An 18,752-nucleotide genomic window follows, 5' to 3' on the forward strand; every position below is an offset into this window, starting at 1 on the left:
ACATGAAGAGGCCAAACGCAATGGTGTAGAGCTTGTGAACTTTTGTACAAAGACTGGCACCACCTGAGGCTTTATCAGGTCGTGAGAGACTTGACAAGGAAGAAAGAGATATTTTCTGGGGGAAAATGCTACCAGTGCCAGGAGGCCATAATGTTCATCGTTAACAATTAGGGTTTCAGCTGCCTGTTTGTTATCGTTAGGTATTCACGTTACGGTATTAAGTTGTAGTTCTGTTCGTCGTTTTGAGATACATAGTAAGTTTTTGGCTTGCTTATCATTACTGTTATCTTGTATGCTCTTAAACTTAGTGGGTTGAAGATCCCTTACGATCACTAGGCCTCGAACAGTGCCCTCGTCACTTATATTCATGATGATCGAAATGTTTAAGATAGAACTGCCTTTGTTTTTTTTTTAAGATTTGTCTGAGTAAAAAAGATTTGGGTTTATACGCAGAGTAGATAGATGGCTTAGTTATTGATCTTTTCAATCCCAACAGAGGACCTTGTGATACTATCGAATCAATGGAACTATTTCTGTGACTATCTTTGAATGAGGATGCCCCTAACCAGAATTTTGACAGGATAATGAGTACGCTTTCTTGCGAAATAGACACGTTGTGAAATTATTGTATTAGATAGCTTTGCGACAGCGGAAATAACAAAAGTTTCTGATTTAGACATGCCATAGCGATCCTCTAAAATTAACTTGAGTCGAAATTTCGCTAAAACAAACGTGCTTCTTCAGCATACAGTCAGGGCTCTTCTTTCCCATCGGTAAATTTCAAAACTGTACCGCGATACAGGAATAAATTTAAAACCGAGAAAGATTTAGACTATTAGATTCTGTAGGAAGGAACTGCATCCTTTATCTCAGGGCGGAAATAAAAATGAAACGTTTTCGTACAAAAAGGTAAAGTTCGTCAGCTTCAAATTAACTCAGAAGTCTAATTCGCGAAGTTGTGTGTAGGTATCAATTGTTAATTTTGACCATGTGTTTCGCTAGTACTGAATTATAAATCAATTTTCATATGCCTTTATTTAAAGAGAGAATACATACTGGAGAAGTTGCTGGTTCTGAATTAGTTAAAAACTTCCTGATTTTGATTTGTTGGCAATGTGAGAGGGTAAGGGCATTGGCCAGTTTAACTTAATACTGTCTCATAGTAAAGGAAAGGAGAAATTGCTTTCAGAGTTCTTTCAGGTGGAAAGTCACGCCTTGAAAATCTAATAAAATCTTAACTCATGCTCCACTTAGTACACTGAGAGACTCCTCCACAAAATAACGGACGAGTGGCTGGTAGGCTACACTGGCTGATGAATAGGACTTAACAAAGCAAGCGCTGTGAGGTCTAAAAAAATACAGCAAAAATCGTTTTCAAGACCACTTCAGTCTATCGAGTATCGTAATATATCATCGTACTATTTGTCATCCTTTTGTCTTTTTATACAGAAACAGCACCAAATTCAACACCGTGCCAGCCGAGTCAAAGATGCTTACATTTCATTGATAAACGCAGCGGGCTTTTTCGCGAGCGTGTACTCTTGTCGTCGAATTAAAAATGTACTAATACTAAGTCAGTAATGGTTCCCACTATGAATATAGCCGTGAATAAAACTTTGGGGAACACAAGCTGTAGTGCCCAAAGTTCATTGGAATTACTGGTTTCATAGCATTTATGAACTGAAGCCGGCTTTTAGTTCTTCAAACATTTTTTTCACCATCGCATTGCACAGCCTCGCATATGGATTCGTAGGTTCAGCTTCTATTTGTGCACGTGCAAATCTTGAGCCCATCGTTGCAGCTCGTTCTAGAAAGGCTTTGGCAGTTTCACGACGTCCTGAAACACGTTCAATAAGAGCCTTCTGGGTCAATGCCTGACGTTGCGCTCTCCGGTTGACCCCCAGTGCTAAGACGGCGTCGAGGTCCTCTGTTGCATCTACAAGGTAAAGGTACTGACTTGATATGGCTGATATGAAAAATAGGTATTTTATAAAATGTCTTTCGTTCTTGCTAGAAGAAATTACGAATTCGAAAAGAAATTCGATTTGGGAGGTTGTCAAAATGTGGCCAAAATAAATTATTTTGGCAACAAGAAATACCGTTTTGTGCAGGTCCACTTATGTACAAAAAAAATCTACACGCATAAAGTTAGGTAACATAATATAGGTACGAATCGAGAAGCACTGGCAGGCAGGCTTGCAGCAGAGCAGCGCTTCTCTGACGCTGTCTCTTGTAGAAAAGCCGTTGGGCACGCAAATTAGAAATTTGCTCAGACAACAATATGAAAGGTCTACCTACATTGGTATCTTGGAAAATTACATTTCGACGAAACTGTGGTCTTACCTATAAAGTTTATCTCAACTGTTACTTTTAGAAATGAATCCCGTTACCCCGATAAACATGAAGATATCAGTCATCCATGTAAAATTTATTTTCAGAATCGGAGTACTCGAACTGGTAATATTTTCTAGTTAGCGTTATGGAAGCAAATTTATTTTCCCAGTATTTTATAAAAAGCCAGTTCTAAACATTGTGATAACTAATACTGACAATAAATTTGATCGAATCCTGGTCGTACGTGGAGACAGTCGGTGTCGGGAGTCGTTTCATCCAAATACGCTGCGAATGAGCGTTCTGAAGAGATTTTTCTCGATATGGGCAAGATTACTCGCGAGACCAAACCTACTTCTTGCTGAATAGGAAGACCGCCGTGTTATATATACAAGGCTCCGATTTCCGTAGGATTTGACTAAAAACAAAATGGGTACTTTTAATTAGCACAATAGTTACCTGTTAAGTTTCCAAGAAGCCTGCTCACTTGTGCCCTGTCATTGAGAAGCGCTGCCCTTTCATTGTCAGACGTTGAGCGATTTAACAGATCGCTGAGCAGTTGATGCGCTTCATTGTACAAACCAGCTTCGGCAACGGCTACCGCCCGAGCCTCTTCATTAAAAGGAGTCCATGCATCTTCTGCAGAATCCTCCTCATGGATCTGTAAAGTTTGAGAAATCACTAATCAGTTCTTTCTTAGCACGATTAATGGATTACCAAAATAATGCAACAAGCACAGATGTGAATGATCGTTGTCAGAAGTCGACCAGTATAGCTAGCGAGCGATTGGCTCGATGCCACCATCAGCTTACATCGCATGAACTACGTGACTAGATGAAAAAAGCAATTACTACGTTATCAGCTTCCCACATATTTAGCACCCAGATGTAATTTGATAAATCTGCGTTGAACACTGTATTCCAATGAAAGTAAAGTAACAGCGTTGACGCTGTGAAATAATGAATCCATGAGTAAGTAAGGCGGGTCACATCAAGGTTTACAAGCAACTAGGATTCATATGTGCTTTTATTAGTAGACAAAAATAACCTCATTTCTAACCTGTTTTTTTTTCTCTTTTACAGACATTTTCTATTAATAGAATCGCGCCTCCACCAGGGACTGAACAGCGAAGGTACACTGAGTTGAATTCATTGTTCGGCTTGCGTTGAAATTGTATCGCCTACTTAAGCTGCATTGATGTAAAGTGAGATTGTAATGTAGTGCCCCAAGTACCCTGCAGAACTTTACAAGCGTTTATGGAAGCCAACAGTTCTAATGTACCCAAATTCTGTTTGTCCTTTGCATTGCAATAGAATAATAACTCTCGCAACGTAGTCTCTCCTTCAAGAGTATACGTACTTTGCTACGCTAAACACAAGCTGTTCGCCGTATTTTGATGTCCGCGATGTGAAAACTAGCAGCATTTCTCGTGTACTTACATGTGTGAAGCTACTAGTTGACTATTTCAGAACAAACATCGAAAATAGGTATTGAGCCGTTTTGCGATAGGCTAACTCCGTCTTACACAACCCTGCTGTTCTAACACACATTCTTAATGGGGACCGTTCTTGCGTTGCGCATAGTGGGCAAGGAGAGCCTTTTTTCGGGTCTTGATTATTATGCACACTATTTTATGCTTCACCTGTTGGAAAATTGAACTAGCCCCTCCTCGTTTTATAAGTTGACGATACTGAGGACGTATTAGCGAGAAAATGTAGGTAAATACGACAAAAGTGTACCCGACTCATATGCAGAGTAAATAAACAAATACAATTACTAAAATAGAGACTTTGTCTAGCTTCGAACTTACCTACATTCGGTAAAATATGCAATATGAACAAGACAGAACAAGGGTTTCAAGTTGCACACACGTCTCTTTCTTCCAGAAAGTATTTGCACTCACCTCAACAGGGACTTCGGCTAATAACGGATTGAACAGGGCCTCTAGAACAGCTTGGTCATTGGGGCAAGACATTTTGTTGAAAATCTGTAGCTTCTGGCTTACTTAACTTTTTCTGGTTTACACCCTTCTAGGTACCCGTATCGGCAATAAACTCCAGTGATGCTAATGCAATTCGCGCTATTCGCATGCATTTGGTGGTAACAAAAAATACCAGAATATCTCTACAACACGTCCTCACCTTCCAGATAACTTTCGTAATTCGCTCACCCAGATGCCGCACATCGATAAGGGAAATCAAGATCACCACCGCTAGGATGACGCTGTGACCCTCTTTTTTACCCTCGACTGAGACGCGACTTGAGATACAAACGAAACACAATTATAACGATATGTAATTAAAAGTTAAGAAAATGAAGCAGTTATCGGAGATACAATATCAAGCAAAAAAGTGAATTCTTTTTTAATGAATATAGTTTCTATGAATCGTGTAGAAAATAACAACTAACACTGGTAAAAAATGTACATTATTTTTTTTTAGAGAAAAAGAAAAATGAAGACATTCTCCATTTCATATCACCGAAGGCCTAAGTGAAGCTCAGATGAATAAGTACTTGATTCCAATTACTCAAAGGGTACAGTGATAACGCTATTTAATTTCCACAAATGAGTGAAGAATATCGAAATATAGGCAACGTATCGGCAGCCATACCTAAAAATAATTTAATGTAACTCGTAATAAGATGGTCAATTCGCAGAGTTATTTTAAGCAGCTGAATGAAGTGTAGCTTCAGTGCAGATTGTCCTTGCTGAATAACTACTATTTGAGTTTGGCGCTGTAGGCTTCTTCACGATCACTTTGCCATTAGGTATAATTCTGACGAAGCACCCCAAGCCTTTTATTACTTATAAATCTGTAGTGCGACAAATTTTTTGAATAACAAAATTCGAACTTCATCAAGTAGTTAGTCAAAGTATTGTATGTCTTTATTTAACTTTACATGCAAAAAGCGAGAACGTTCCATTTGTATGCAATCAGAATGTACCATATAAATATTTGGTTGGAGATGCCTCGATGAGAGATGATTGTGCGTGAAGCAAGTGAAAAACCGAGCCCTTTTCACTCTCGTATTTCGTGTCTTTTCAACCTTGACTCTATTTTTCAAATTGTCCTTACTGCCGTACACTATTAAGTTGAGAAACTGCCAGTTTATGTCGTGTTTTTCAAAAGAGGTTCGATACCAAGTAGGTACAAGAAAATGTGTTCACATTATATAGATAATAGATCGAATTATAGGGTTGACTACGGGAACTGCCTTGGGAACGGGCTCCTCAAAACAGTTTTCTCCCAGAACCTTCTAACAAGATCTTCAACTCAAAGTCATTGTCATTTTATTCATGAGAACTAGAAATGCAAATGCGCTTTAAAAATAGAACTAACTTCATTACGTGTTAAGGCATCCTCTGATTCAATGATGCAGCCTGTTAGTTTTTAGAATGTTTGTCATCGAATGTTCGCAGCAAATCCTCTGTTGAACGAAATTCGCATCACGAGTTTCTCAGACCAAGGGCCCAAAAATAAACCAGTCACGCGAGATATTGCCTGTCGGTAGGGATCATGATGCATCTAGCCAAATACAAAGCTCAGCTTAAATCGCATATTATAAGCGCTGCTTTTATTTTGTTAGTTTGCTTTTGATTATAGCTTCAATTAAGTATTTAATGCGACGGTTATCGTTATCAACTGCGCCTGGCTATCGATGTGTGTTCCCCCTTGACGTGGCCGTTCAAGCCTGTGATAATTCTTTTCGTAGACAAATGCTGTTGGTATCGGCCACGTAATGCGCGATCTCCAAGTCCAGATAGGCCGAAGTCCACAGAAGGGCTTTATCGACAGCAGCACCAACCACAGCAGCATCCAAGGCAGCAAATAGCCAGAAAAACTGTGCTTATAAAAATGACAATTCCTACTTTTAGGACGAGCCATATCGAAAACATTGAATATTTCGTAATCAGTGATCCTGCAACAGGATAGAACAAGTTAAAGGAAACAGGGATCACGTTAGGGCCAAGAAGTAACTCACGCTTTTTGTTAAACCTTAAGACTAACTGCGAAAACTTTATTAAGTTTTTAAAGCGTGCAGGCGGCACAGATTTTCTTCACTTCGGTTTTGTCTACATGCGACAATGCTTACGTAAAAAGTTGCATAGCATGTTCATGTATTATTATCGTTGAATTATTTAACCTTAGCGCTTTTCTCAAGAAAGCCTTAGTTTTCGAAAGCTAAGGCTTTCTTGTATATGTATATATATATATATATATATATATATATATTAGGAGTTATATATAACTCCTATGAAGAGAACTCCTATACTACTATAATATATATATATACGCATAGTGCACACAAAGTATGATCTTCTTAAATCTGGCATCCGGTTTTTGCCGGATATTGTTTCTAAACTAACTGGTAAAACAGGCAAAACGGATCTAAGTTAAAACGACAACTTTGACCGTTAAATCTCAAATTTAATGAAAGTAAATAAGACATTGTGCAAATTCGTTTTGAGTAAATTTATATTTTTAGGATACGAAATCCAAAAAATTCTTTATACTTCCCACTACGTCAGCTTTTTGTGGATGGCCAGAGTATGATTTTCAAATCAGTTATTTTCTTTTTAATTATTAAATTAAAAAATTAACAAATGTCATCATATACTGTCAATTTATTTTTAATCCCGCTTGCAATCCCTTGTTGTGTTTACTACAAATTACCCAGAGCTGTGGGATAACACTGGAGAGTGAATGCACTGTTGGATAGATAGCTTCTTCGTCCCAAATTTTGCTCGCACAGAAAGTTAGTGCCACCGAACTGCCAAATGTCATCACTGCAGAAACAGCACAACAGTCCACAGAAGTATGGTACTTAGTTCCATAACAATCGTATGAACAAAATGTGCGGATAGCGAGGCTTAAAAGCTGCTGAAATTATTTCTTACATTACCCAATAGGTAAACGATAGTCTCATTTATCAAATACATTTTAACAGAAACTTGTGTCTATATTCCATCTGTATGCAAAGTGTTCTTTACAAGCTTTATGAGGTTAATAAAGTGTAAAAACAAACGTATACCAGGGCTGATACGATATTTAAAAAATCGGAATATATTTTCCAGTAACCTTTAGATCTGTAAAAGCAAGTGGCATAAGCGTGGCTGTATTTTTCCTTGTTGCCAGGATACCATGGCCCCGTACCTGACATGGTAAATGCCGAAACCTATGCGAAGCATCTGGCTGAAACTCTCCACTGTACAGTAGTCTTTTCGTTCTTCTCTGAAACGTCCAACTATCGTTGCCGCTTTGCCCGAAAGAGTTAGATGGTCTTCAGTTGTATGATCGAAGTATAGTCCGAGCCTATTTTTTAGGCCCCGTTTTTAAGACCATCAGTCGAAAAATGTATGCATTATAAAATCTGACAACTTGAATGGCTGGAGATTGATTTGATCGCCAATGCAGAATGTCAGTCACAGAAAAGGCTAGTGCACCACGGCAGTTCAGAGGTTTTAACAATTAGCTCCTCGTCCCTCATAAATCACTTTACGGAGATGCTTACGTCAAGGAATACGATACGACAGCGCGGTTTTCGCCGCCGTATGAAAAGAGGGGATCTCAATGTGACGCGGTACCATTCAACAAGGTCTCATGGTGCGGGAACTGATATAAAGTCCTGCGAGTCTGCACAATAAGAAAGGGATCAGTTCAGGTGAAGTTTGAAACAGGCATTTTAAACCGTCATTTTGCACCGTCGTCAAAAGCACCGTCGTTCTCGCCATTGGGCCGGACAGCACCATTTAATAGATGTCTACGTAGTAGTACACTCCCAGCCGGAGGTGCTACTCTGTTATTGATTTCTAAAGGGTAATATAATTGCGTTGTCATCATGAGGCGGGACAACGAGGAAAAGTGGTATAAGCTGCTTTCCCGCTTGCGGATAAGAGATTCAGCGATTACTTGGGACGAGTACACATTTAACTTAACAAAGCAACATGAGTTCTAAAAAAAGCGCTCCACAGAAAAAATGTGTATGCTCATTGTGGATGACGTCAAGAGAGCGTGGACAACGTCACGCACTCCGCTATTTGCGGTGTTCGTCGACATCAAGGCAGCCTTCGACTTGGCATTCAAGGACAAGGCTTTTCTCACGCTAGCCAAGGTAGATTTTTTCATGAATATGTTCAAGCTACTCGTCTACATAATAAGAAAGTAGTCATCAATGAAAAAGCAAACAAGCTCTCGCCCTTCACATAGACAACCGCGCTGAGTCACTGTTCTTCTCTATCTTGTTGAAAGTCCTTCCTGATAAAAATAAAACGGCCGAGCGAATTTGTCACCCTTTATGCAGGCGATTTATGGTCAAACAGGTTCCGAGTGCAACATGCTCTAGCCCGGCCCCACGCAGATATGTGACTAACCATAAACCTGACTCAGATGAAGATATTAAGTTTTTAAAAAAGGCAAGGACAGCGGTGACTGACATTTTAGGGATCGTAATGTATGGGATACGCGTCATTTGGGAAAAGCTTAAATTAAATCGCTTCGAAGCTTCGTTCCTCCAAAGAGTACTTGGGCTACATAGGGAACGAAAACCGCGTGGTGTCTCTCAGCCGAGTCGCCACCGCTGCACGAAGACCTACGTCGTCGCTCTGTCAACGGAAGCTTTCAAGATGGACTTACGAAACTAAGAGTAAAAATTCGCAGAGATTGATGGGAATTTCTTTGCTTCGAGTACGATGAGGAACAACAAGTGAAAAAAGACGAACCGTTTAAATAGACATGTTATTGCTTTGCCGTGCATGGATTCCACCGAACTCTGCAGTTTCCACGAGCCTGACGATGCATGTACATGCTCCACATGAGGAGAAATCGTGACTGAGATCATGTTGTTTAGTACCTCGAAGTATCATTTAGGACATCTGGTAAATCTCAAATTAATTTTATAAATTCAACCAGACTTGTATATATTATATGACGCAAATTGTTTTAATCGTGTGCAAACTCTTTCTGATATTGGGATTCAAGGTCCTATACTTTTTTTTTACTACTACTAGCGGAGATGAATAAAGTTTGATTGACACCATGACTTGCGATGGTCTAATATCGAAATGAAAAAAATGGTTTGAATGATAAAACCGTCTCACTTGCCTTCCAATACACAGCGAGGATCTTCTTTCGCCCACTCTCGGAACTGCGGGAATGAGTGCGCCACCTTGATCTCATGACCCGTCGCGTTGTGGTAAGTGCAGGTGAGGATTGCGGCATAACCTGACCCCGTAGCTTTACGCAGACATAATCATTACTAATACACCACCATTTTTGCATATCGCTGTTATTCCGTTAGGAAAAAGTTTCCTCTTACGTAATCATTACGTCAACCCAACCATATATCTATTGTCTTTACGCCTTTTTACGGAAAATACTACCGAGTGTTCCATTGTGCTAATAAAACTCGATAGCCAACATCAGGTGAGTGAATCGTTACTGTGCTCCATATCTCATTGCATAAAACAAATTTCTGTTTGTTGATTCATGGACTGTCCGGCCCACAATCCGCATGAATCGTCTGCATAAACCTATGTGAAGGGCCGTACAACCCGAATAGTCGACCCGTACCTTTGGCATATTTAGCCAGAACAAATAGCACATTATTTCTATGAAACGTTTAACGTAGTAGCGTTGAAAACCATAAGTCAAAGACATTTTAATGCTAACCTTGTAAACCGCAGCGCGCCGTGGTGATACTGGCGGATTCCACCGTGGGCTGGGAGTCCAAGTTTTGGATTTGCGGCACCGATGGGCATTTTTCTATACAAAAAGCGTTTTTATGAATACTAAGCTCAACAACGCCGATGCGAGTAACCAATTCATAAAGACCGCCGTATTCTGTGGACATATTAAAGTAAAAACAAAGCTTACTTTAGCTAACAGTAACATCCGATAAATGTCGATTTGAAAAGCGTTTATTCGGAGTTTTCAATATTGAAGTTTTGTCCACGGATCCGTCAACTGGAAAATTTTCAGCGAGGCTTTCAGCCATTCAGATATTAGTGATGTGCTTGTATTTGGATCAACGTTGTTATGCATTAGAAGGCGGCCATAATGTCCATTTTCAGAGAGAAAAATGTATTTGCCACTTTAGTATTCACCACACACAAACACGTTTCAAAAACCTCGCTAATTATTGCATTACCTATTCTTTACTAAGTCATATTCTTTAGTGTTTACGGTTTTCCAAAAATGTCGAGATTATCAATCACAAGAGAAGTTTCATTCAGAAGTAACTGGTTAAGGTTAACGCGTGACTTAATATCTGATTAAAGAGATTTCTTCATTTTGAAGATGAAAGAAGTATCGCAGGTCGTAATTAATCTCCATGTTAAGTGGGCAACGAAGTAAAGACGCAGCCTTTAGTCAGATTTACTTAACGCAATATACGTGCTGTGACGTCATTACGTCCCTACAAGAGACAGCGTATATTCGTAAGCGCAATATTCAGTCTGTAGATAAATTTAGGTGCCATTGACCACATTTAGCCCCTGACGAGTGGCTAAAACAAATTGTAAAAACGCACTGATTTAATTTCAAAAGCGGACATTGTTTATATCCCCCGCACAACGCTAATTACCCCTTCGCCCTCAATTTCTTCCACCAGTGTGTGACCAAGACATCTTCAAACGTGTGTATTGACTTGAACGTGGGCCATCAGAGAAAGTAGTTCGCGTATCTGAGGCTGCTCTTTAGTTCGTCTGCTGAAGCTTACCGGAGGCATTTAGTTACACAATAATGTAAACAAGATGGTTTCCAAGATCAAGTCAAGCTTTACTTCGCTAACAATGTATATATATATATATATATATATATATAATATAGAAATCAGATATATATATATATCTGATTTCTAATATTTAATATAATTTATTACACAAGCGAAGCGCTTAAGGGCAAGCGCGGTCAGATGCATGTAAAATGTTTAATTTTCACAACGGGTAAGTTATGGGAAAATTATAAGAACTTTTCAAAATGTAATCCTCTCATCCGCAAACAGAGATACCCATCACATATGCCATGTGGCAACATCGCAGAAAATAATAATATACATTTGTTTGTTTGTTATAGAGACCCACTTGAACAGTTCGAAGTGTCGCTAAATTGCAGAAGCGCCGCCGCTGCCGGGAGAAGAAAGCCAAGGAGCAGCATTTTTGGCAAAAATTACTGACTTCTGTCGAGCTTCGTCGTTTCGATATATTCACATAAGATATGTACATATTTTACCAAAGCAAAAGTTAGGTACTATGCTCAACCATACGAAGCACTATCATATTGGCGTTTGAGTATCAATGAATTTCTTTGACCTCACAGTACTAGCCATTATCATATTTCTGCAACTGGCAGTATTGCCCAATATGTTGGGAATACCGATCTTGTACGATACTTTAAACAGAGCAGAGTGTGAAGATATTAGCATTGATCGGATATAGATGGGTGATGCGCTTGTGTTGTTGTATATTGCTTATATACAGTCTAAGTTGGACAACAACCTCGGAGCTCAGGCTTGCGAGGCTGATTCGAAGCACGTCGTTATAAATAGCTCTCATAATTAGAATGAGTTATATCTTTGCCATACATATATTTGTTGTATAAGTGCTTTTTTGGCAATATTTTTTTACCTATTCGTTGCTCTTAACTGCTACAAGACAGAATACCCAATATATTCTATTACCTAATAGATTGATTTTATTATTGTATTTTTAAGTAGGATACATTTATTTATTATACATTCCGCGATGATTCGGAGGTTATCGTTATCACTAAGTTAGTTCCATCACTTCAAGTACCCAATTTTTCTTTTCTTCTATCATCGAAATAGATTTGCCAGTTATTGACGCATTCAATTAGTGTAACGGCTACTGTTCTCATCTGCCTCGTCTGTTCATGCAGCTTTGTCGACGACATAACTTATTCAGGTAAAGTTGCCGAATATTACAACTACGATGGGAGATATTTTCGCGCGAAACTTGAAATTCATACTACAGCGAGCATACATTCATCGTGTAATTGACGACACAACAAACAAACATTTGCTCACGGATTAGACAGAAATAACATGCGTTATACACCATATGCGTTGATATCATTTAATTTATTAGACAAACATTCGACAAGCTAAAATTCTTGAAATGTTCATTTATCTACTACATTTCCAGTAATAGTAATCATAGTGAACTACCACGACCCCTCTGCTTATCAATCTAGAAGTTACGTTTTATAACGTGAGGAAGCCGTTGTTCCGAGTATGCTACGTACGTGTAATTCATTACTCAGTACGTTTAATTAATCAGAGATCGCCAAACAAACATAATTAAATAGCCACTGAAAATTCAATGCTTAATCTGAGCATTCTCTGCTCGGTAGTGCACTCGTTTGACACGAATACCTATTTCTCTGCATTTGTAGAAATTCATTTTTATCAGCTACCGCTTCTCGATTTCAACTTAATGTATAGTACACTGCGCAGCCAGCCGTTGCTTAAAATGAGTGTTAAACAGGTTTATTACTACCTTGCATGTAACAAATGCGTATCGCTTATACTTGGAAATATTTTCAACGACGCTAGAAATTTAAAAAGATAAATTTGTTACCTCAGAAAGTTGCCGAAAATTGCCAAAAATCCTATATGGTTTGTAGATTAAATAGTAATTGATGAACGGTCTAGCCAAACTAATTCGGCTATCGACAACGGATTAGAGCTTTGATTTCAACAACGATTTTGTTAGGTCTGTATCATTGCTATCACAAAAAGCGCGCCAATACACTTATATCTATATGTATTCGTGTCTACTGAAGTTTGATGTAGCTTCTTTATATATTTTACCTTTATTTTGCTAGTTCGCCTGGGTTACAGAGATGTTGATGGAAGAAAATTCGATCGTAGCGACACTTCTTAGTGAATCAAATAAGTTCATTTCAGCTGCTGATCTAACACAGTTAATGTTCGCTAATAAAGAAACGCTGAGCCTATATCGCAACTAAGGGCTACTTTTATGACTAGACTTTAAGTACTCAACGAGGTTCGTCTTGAATTATTTAACGGTAGTTCATTTCATACAATGCTACCTCAATTTAATCGTTGGCTAACGTATACAAACTTTCTCCACGTAAAAAGGGGCAAAACGCAAACGTAAAAACGACGTACATAACTTAAAAGCATATAGATTTGAAGAGGTACTGATAAAATTTAGGTGAGGAGCGATAAGCAGTTAGCTCTAGGCATCATTGCAATATTAGATTAGAGTATTAAAACCACAGGATCTTATTTAATGGGTTTATTCCTTAATCCAGGTAGTCTGAATGAACACTTAATGAATACAATTTTGTTATTAATGAATACCAGAGAGTCCCTTGAAGTCACGTTTTCCTACGGCGTCACCAGTTCAGCTCAGTCGTATGCCTTATATTCCTGAAGAACTGAGACGAAGTGTCGCAATCGCCATTCGATTTTGCAGACGAGCAATCTGTTACTCTATGTTCACTTGTAGCGCTTAATAGATGTATGGTAATTCTAATTTGAAATAATTAGTATTACTACGCGGTATATGTTGACCAAAACGACTTCAAGACATTAAAATTTAATATCTCCAAAATATTAGCTAAATAATAGGAAAATATCATGTTCCGTTGTACAATAATTCCAAAACTGCCAACTCTGAAAGCTGCAACATACAGTTTTCTTAGCTTTGTCTACCCTATTATTATACTATCTTATATCTGCTTATTATTTATAATATTATATTATTATATATAATATTAATTATTATTAGTAGTAGTAATTATTATATATAATATTATATTATTATTATACTCTGTGGAATATATAATTTTTATTTTTTTCCTTCATTAATTAATTATTCCGAATGCTCCTCTGCACTTAGTCGAAGTTCTTTTTTCCTTTTTGCACTATAAGTAGTCCCTTGAAGGGACTACTTGTTACACAATGTATAAAACACTAGCATCATATCTGAAAATCTGATTTAGTTTTCTTATTCTTTGATAAAACTCAAGGTGCAGGTATTAATAAAGTCTGCAACAAAAAGCTTCTACGTGCATGGGAGAATAAACTAAATAATGAATAACGAAGCTTACAACATAAGTAAAATAAGGAATGCGACAAGGCTGGGGCCACTAACATCCAGTATACTGAAAACGCAATCATGGTATGCCTACTAAAAAAAACATGAATTTGGTTAATTCTCTAATTCATCATCGTTTTTCAGCTAAACGTGCATTTACACGAGCAATCGGGAGAGGCCCTAGTTGCGAGGATGCTTACTGCAGCTATAGCTGCTGCCGTATGGCACGTGGTGGGAAAGCGGTTCATTTTTTAGAGGATTTTCTCACTTATTCCGTGATGCTAACATGTACCACTTAGTGCACAAGGGAGTGGCCTTTTGGATTTGTAATATGTGATCTATAAAATATGAGTAACCGTGTGCCTATGATAAGGAAAATAAAACGCTCGAAGCGGTAGTCTTTTTCCGGAAGGTAGCCAATCATCTCGGTAAGCCGCCTTATCATTGATAAATCATAATGCATCTACATGACATGCTACAAATTTAATTCGTTATCAAGTATCTTGTACAAGTACGGCCTGTAATATAAAACTGGCTCGTATTAAAATCAATTTTCGGTTTAAAATATTGTGTAATATTAAGCAAAAAAAAAATTAGAAACAAGGTAAACAAATGTAAAGGGATGCACCTCTCATCTAACCGAAATTCACTCGATTAAGCAATCCATACATTGATCGTCGTTTTGATAGTTCGCCGTTTAAAGCCAAGCTTTTTTCAAGTACTTTGCTAATGATTTTTAATTTATATTGGCTATAGCTGAACCATAATAAGATTATACCAACGGCTAGTTCTTTATAATTATCATTTTTACTTCTATTAATTTTAATAACTTTGACAGATAACTCTGATTCAAATGCGATATAGTAAATGAACATGGTTTCTATTGATCGATTTCTATAGTAATTCATCCCCACAGAAACATGTCTTGTACCTTAAGCAATGAAGCTACAAAAGGAATTGTCAAAAATTACGTTAGGTTAATGGTTGCACTGCAACACGTTTGCACACCTGAAAATTGTTGATTTTAGTAATGTTCATTAATTTACTAGTAAATCTTTTCAAGTAGTTGGATCATTTTTAACTTAATGTCAGACACTTTCTAAAACAATTAATAAAATTAATCACACTTTAATTTTTTATTTTTAATTAAACAAAAACCATGAGTCACACTTTTACATGCTTTCATCACTGATACGCCATTTTACTCAAAGGCAGTTTTATCTCTTACGCATTTTTATTAAGATAAACATAGGTTAGCGAATTGCCTGTCTTACGTGAATATCTTTAAAATTATGAAATATAAGGAAAGACTTCATGATACATAGGTAGCGGTTATTAACCGAATCAGGTAAAGCTTCCAGCTTGAAGCATCGTTAGATAGCGGTACCGAGCGTAAAACTCAAAATACTTATTTATTACGTGCAGCAGTTTCCATACAGTTTTATATGTCAAAACTGTACAACGCACTAGAGCGCTTCGAAATATCTAAAAGATAAGAAAAAGAACAGTGATTCAATTGTCAAAATCAACATTCTACAATATGTGCCAAAACGCTGCGGGTGACAGTACAACGACCCTTAACCGTACGCACGTTTATATGAAACAGTTGATCAACTAACAGAACAACGCATTTTTGGAGGCACGGGGGTCTCGAACCGTAAACAAAAGCTGTGGTCGTCATAACTATAATAAAAATGAAAAAGTTTATGACTAGTAGCTCATAAACATTGTGCTTTTGCAATATTAACATAAATTTTGTTACTCAGAAGTTCTGTTTGTAATAAGTTGAAAATGAAAGCTGTTGGGATTTGTGGATACATAACAGGGAACTTAGCGTGGTATTAGCCTCGATATCAAATATTCAATAACGCAAATGTATAATCTAAAAGATTGTAAACTTAATGAGTCATGTAGACGAAACACTGTCCTCCCGAGTCCCTATAATGGAGCACGGTTCGAAACAACCAAAACTGCCGCAGAACGATTGCCCTCATAGATAGGCTAAGGGACTTCACGAGACAGTTGTGCATGGTAGAATAACGGTACACGATTCGCAAAGAAATTCCTGACAGCAAAAAGGTAAGTACTCACGGCATGACGCGTCGTATTAATAGATAAGAACCCCAGGAACTTGGAAGGTACTAGCCTTCTCCACAGAATCTGTAGTATTAGTTAAGCAAAGAGTAATAATTAACTAAAGAACGCTTCCCTTAAAGTTCTTAAGAAAATGAAAAAGCCAAGGCAATTTAGGAATAGTGCGTACATACAACCCGTTTTATACAACAGACGAAATGAAAAATATGATCGTTCTTTTACATAAAACAAAATAGGAGAATGGATCGCAACTATTTCTCTCATGTACTGTCTTAGAAAGTACTGTAAACTTTTTTTTTTATGACAAAGCGATAAAATTGAGCTTTTGTGTCCTAGGGATAAGTCCTAGAGTTCTAATTCAATCGAAACGAGTTTCAATTGACGGGTGGACGGCATATAATAATTAGTATACGTCAGTGCATAATGAAATGTATAACAGTGCATATATAACGAAATTGCATGAGAGATATCTACTTGCAACAACGAATTCGCAACTTCGTCGGCTTCTTTTAAATGCATTGGTTTCTCTAACACAGTTCGTCCACAGGACGTCGTATTTATCTCATTAGGCATAGTATTTATATTTCGAAATTTGTTTAGACTCACTTCCGTTTACATGCCTTAGTGATTTGCTGTTGTCGGCTATCGATCAATTGGTTTAATCCTAAGCCCGTTTGGTATAACTCTATTTCGGCCTTAAGTATAACTTTATTTTTCAGGTTGCATCATTCAAATAGAACACGCCCTTTACTTTTATACCTTTGCTCATTGCTCTTATTGTTAGCGTCGTCGTGGTTCTTGTTTGACCATTCTAGCACAGGAATGAACGGAACCAGGATCAAAAAGCTGGGGTCGAATTATTCACAATGCTGCGATTTTTATCGGGTTAGTAGGGGTGCAGTAAGCGAAGAAAGACGATTTTTCTTGCCTGAAAAAATTGTGACAAGAAATCGATTTATTTATTCTATAATCTCCACCATCTCGCCACCAGTTTATTTAGTTTCGTCAAAAGTTTGGCGTTGAAAGCTAACCAGGCTTTAGGGCTCTCCTTGTCGATGTATTGCTGCGAATTGCAGCTGCGGAGTAATCGCAAAAGTTTGAATTATACCTGAAAAATATGGTAGCATAAATGAAGCTGCCACTCAAACTCCTACAGAGTAACTTAAACGATCCCCGCTATGTATGACCCGGTGCTTCTGTGGAGAAGGATGGCCTATAACGGATCTTTTTATAAAGTAAATGTCTTCCTTTGATGCAGTTAGACTATGCGCGTGTAATCCACCGTGGTTATTTTGTCAGACGTCTACCTAAATACAAAATTCTTTCAGCCCAAAGAACCGTAAATCACGGTGTCCTCCGGGTGGAGATCTGATTTAGCTCTGGGCTTAGGCAATTTCTGGAACAAATCATTATCTTCTTTGCTTTATGTTGGTTAAGGTTTAAGGCTTCTTTAGCAGATTTTTGGATTCGAAAGAAAGTAAAACAAATCAGCTACACTTTCATATCACCAAGAGCGCCCATCCTCGGAGCCGAGTTCAACATTAAGTTCTCCGAATAGGCTTCTGAATGAGAAAAAGTGCTCCTTTTATATATAAAGCGTATACGGAAGTAAACAAATGACGGAAAGCTAATAGGAACAAAGAACGTTTCTACTTTTGAGTAGCCTAATCTTACTAATACTAACTACCACTCTGCCGACCCCCAACCCATTGCGATATAATTTACCTAAAACCCGATGCCATTTTCAAAGTTTAGAATAAATTCTTGAGGCTTTCGGAACTGTCTCTGATGGTAGCCCCCAGTTCCTGTGAAAGTCTATCTCCACGTAGTTGGAGCTCTGTAAGCAAGGTGGAGCAATTCAAAGGTTCTTAAGAGTGGAACAAAATCTTACTGTTACGCGCTAAGTTCGCAGTTGAACAAGAAATATCGCGCCTTAGTTTAACTAGTTTGGCGCATGGTACACTGTATCCGTTACTATAGCCATCCCTCTTTTATTACATTATCTCGTTGCTATCTACGACGATGTTTATGTTGTATCTAGATACCATTATGAATTTTTCCTCCAGCTGTAGTTTTGAATTAAACCTTTGTAACGAGAAGTTAGTGTTACTTAGTTAACAGTTATACTTTGTTATGCCATACGCCTCACTATATTAATGTTTGACTGTAATAAAAGATGTTTGAGGACTAGCTCATAAGAAACGATACTGATGGACATGATCTTAACAACCCATAATGTACG

The 18,752-nt window shown here is 37.9% G+C and overlaps 2 protein-coding genes across 6 annotated transcripts in view; both read right to left on the reverse strand.

Annotated features, from left to right (window-relative positions):
* Positions 1–1,016: 1,016 nt before the first annotated feature.
* LOC111263607 (tetratricopeptide repeat protein 36) lies at positions 1,017–17,367 on the reverse strand (the record flags this gene model as incomplete). Its single annotated transcript, XM_086969714.1, has 4 exons — positions 1,017–1,936; positions 2,791–2,992; positions 4,473–4,590; positions 17,270–17,367. Coding segments are annotated over 4 exons (681 nt in total), but the record flags the coding sequence as incomplete, so codon positions are not given.
* Positions 4,759–18,752, reverse strand: part of LOC111263606 (late secretory pathway protein AVL9 homolog) — a 31,663-nt gene continuing 17,669 nt past the window's right edge. For 4 of the 5 annotated variants that reach the window (XR_015312370.1, XR_015312366.1, XR_015312364.1 and 1 more), the window contains 4 exons: positions 11,414–17,438; positions 10,002–10,172; positions 9,435–9,566; positions 4,759–6,252 (listed from right to left, as the gene is read on the reverse strand). The gene's annotated coding sequence lies outside the window, so the exon portion shown is untranslated. The remainder of the gene's footprint in view (positions 6,253–9,434; positions 9,567–10,001; positions 10,173–11,413; positions 17,439–18,752) is intronic. The other variant, XR_002682319.2, reaches the window with a different exon arrangement.

Source organism: Varroa jacobsoni, unplaced genomic scaffold (genome assembly GCF_002532875.2).
Source record: "Varroa jacobsoni isolate VJ856 unplaced genomic scaffold, vjacob_1.0 scaffold_776, whole genome shotgun sequence".
Taxonomy (NCBI): domain Eukaryota; kingdom Metazoa; phylum Arthropoda; class Arachnida; order Mesostigmata; family Varroidae; genus Varroa; species Varroa jacobsoni.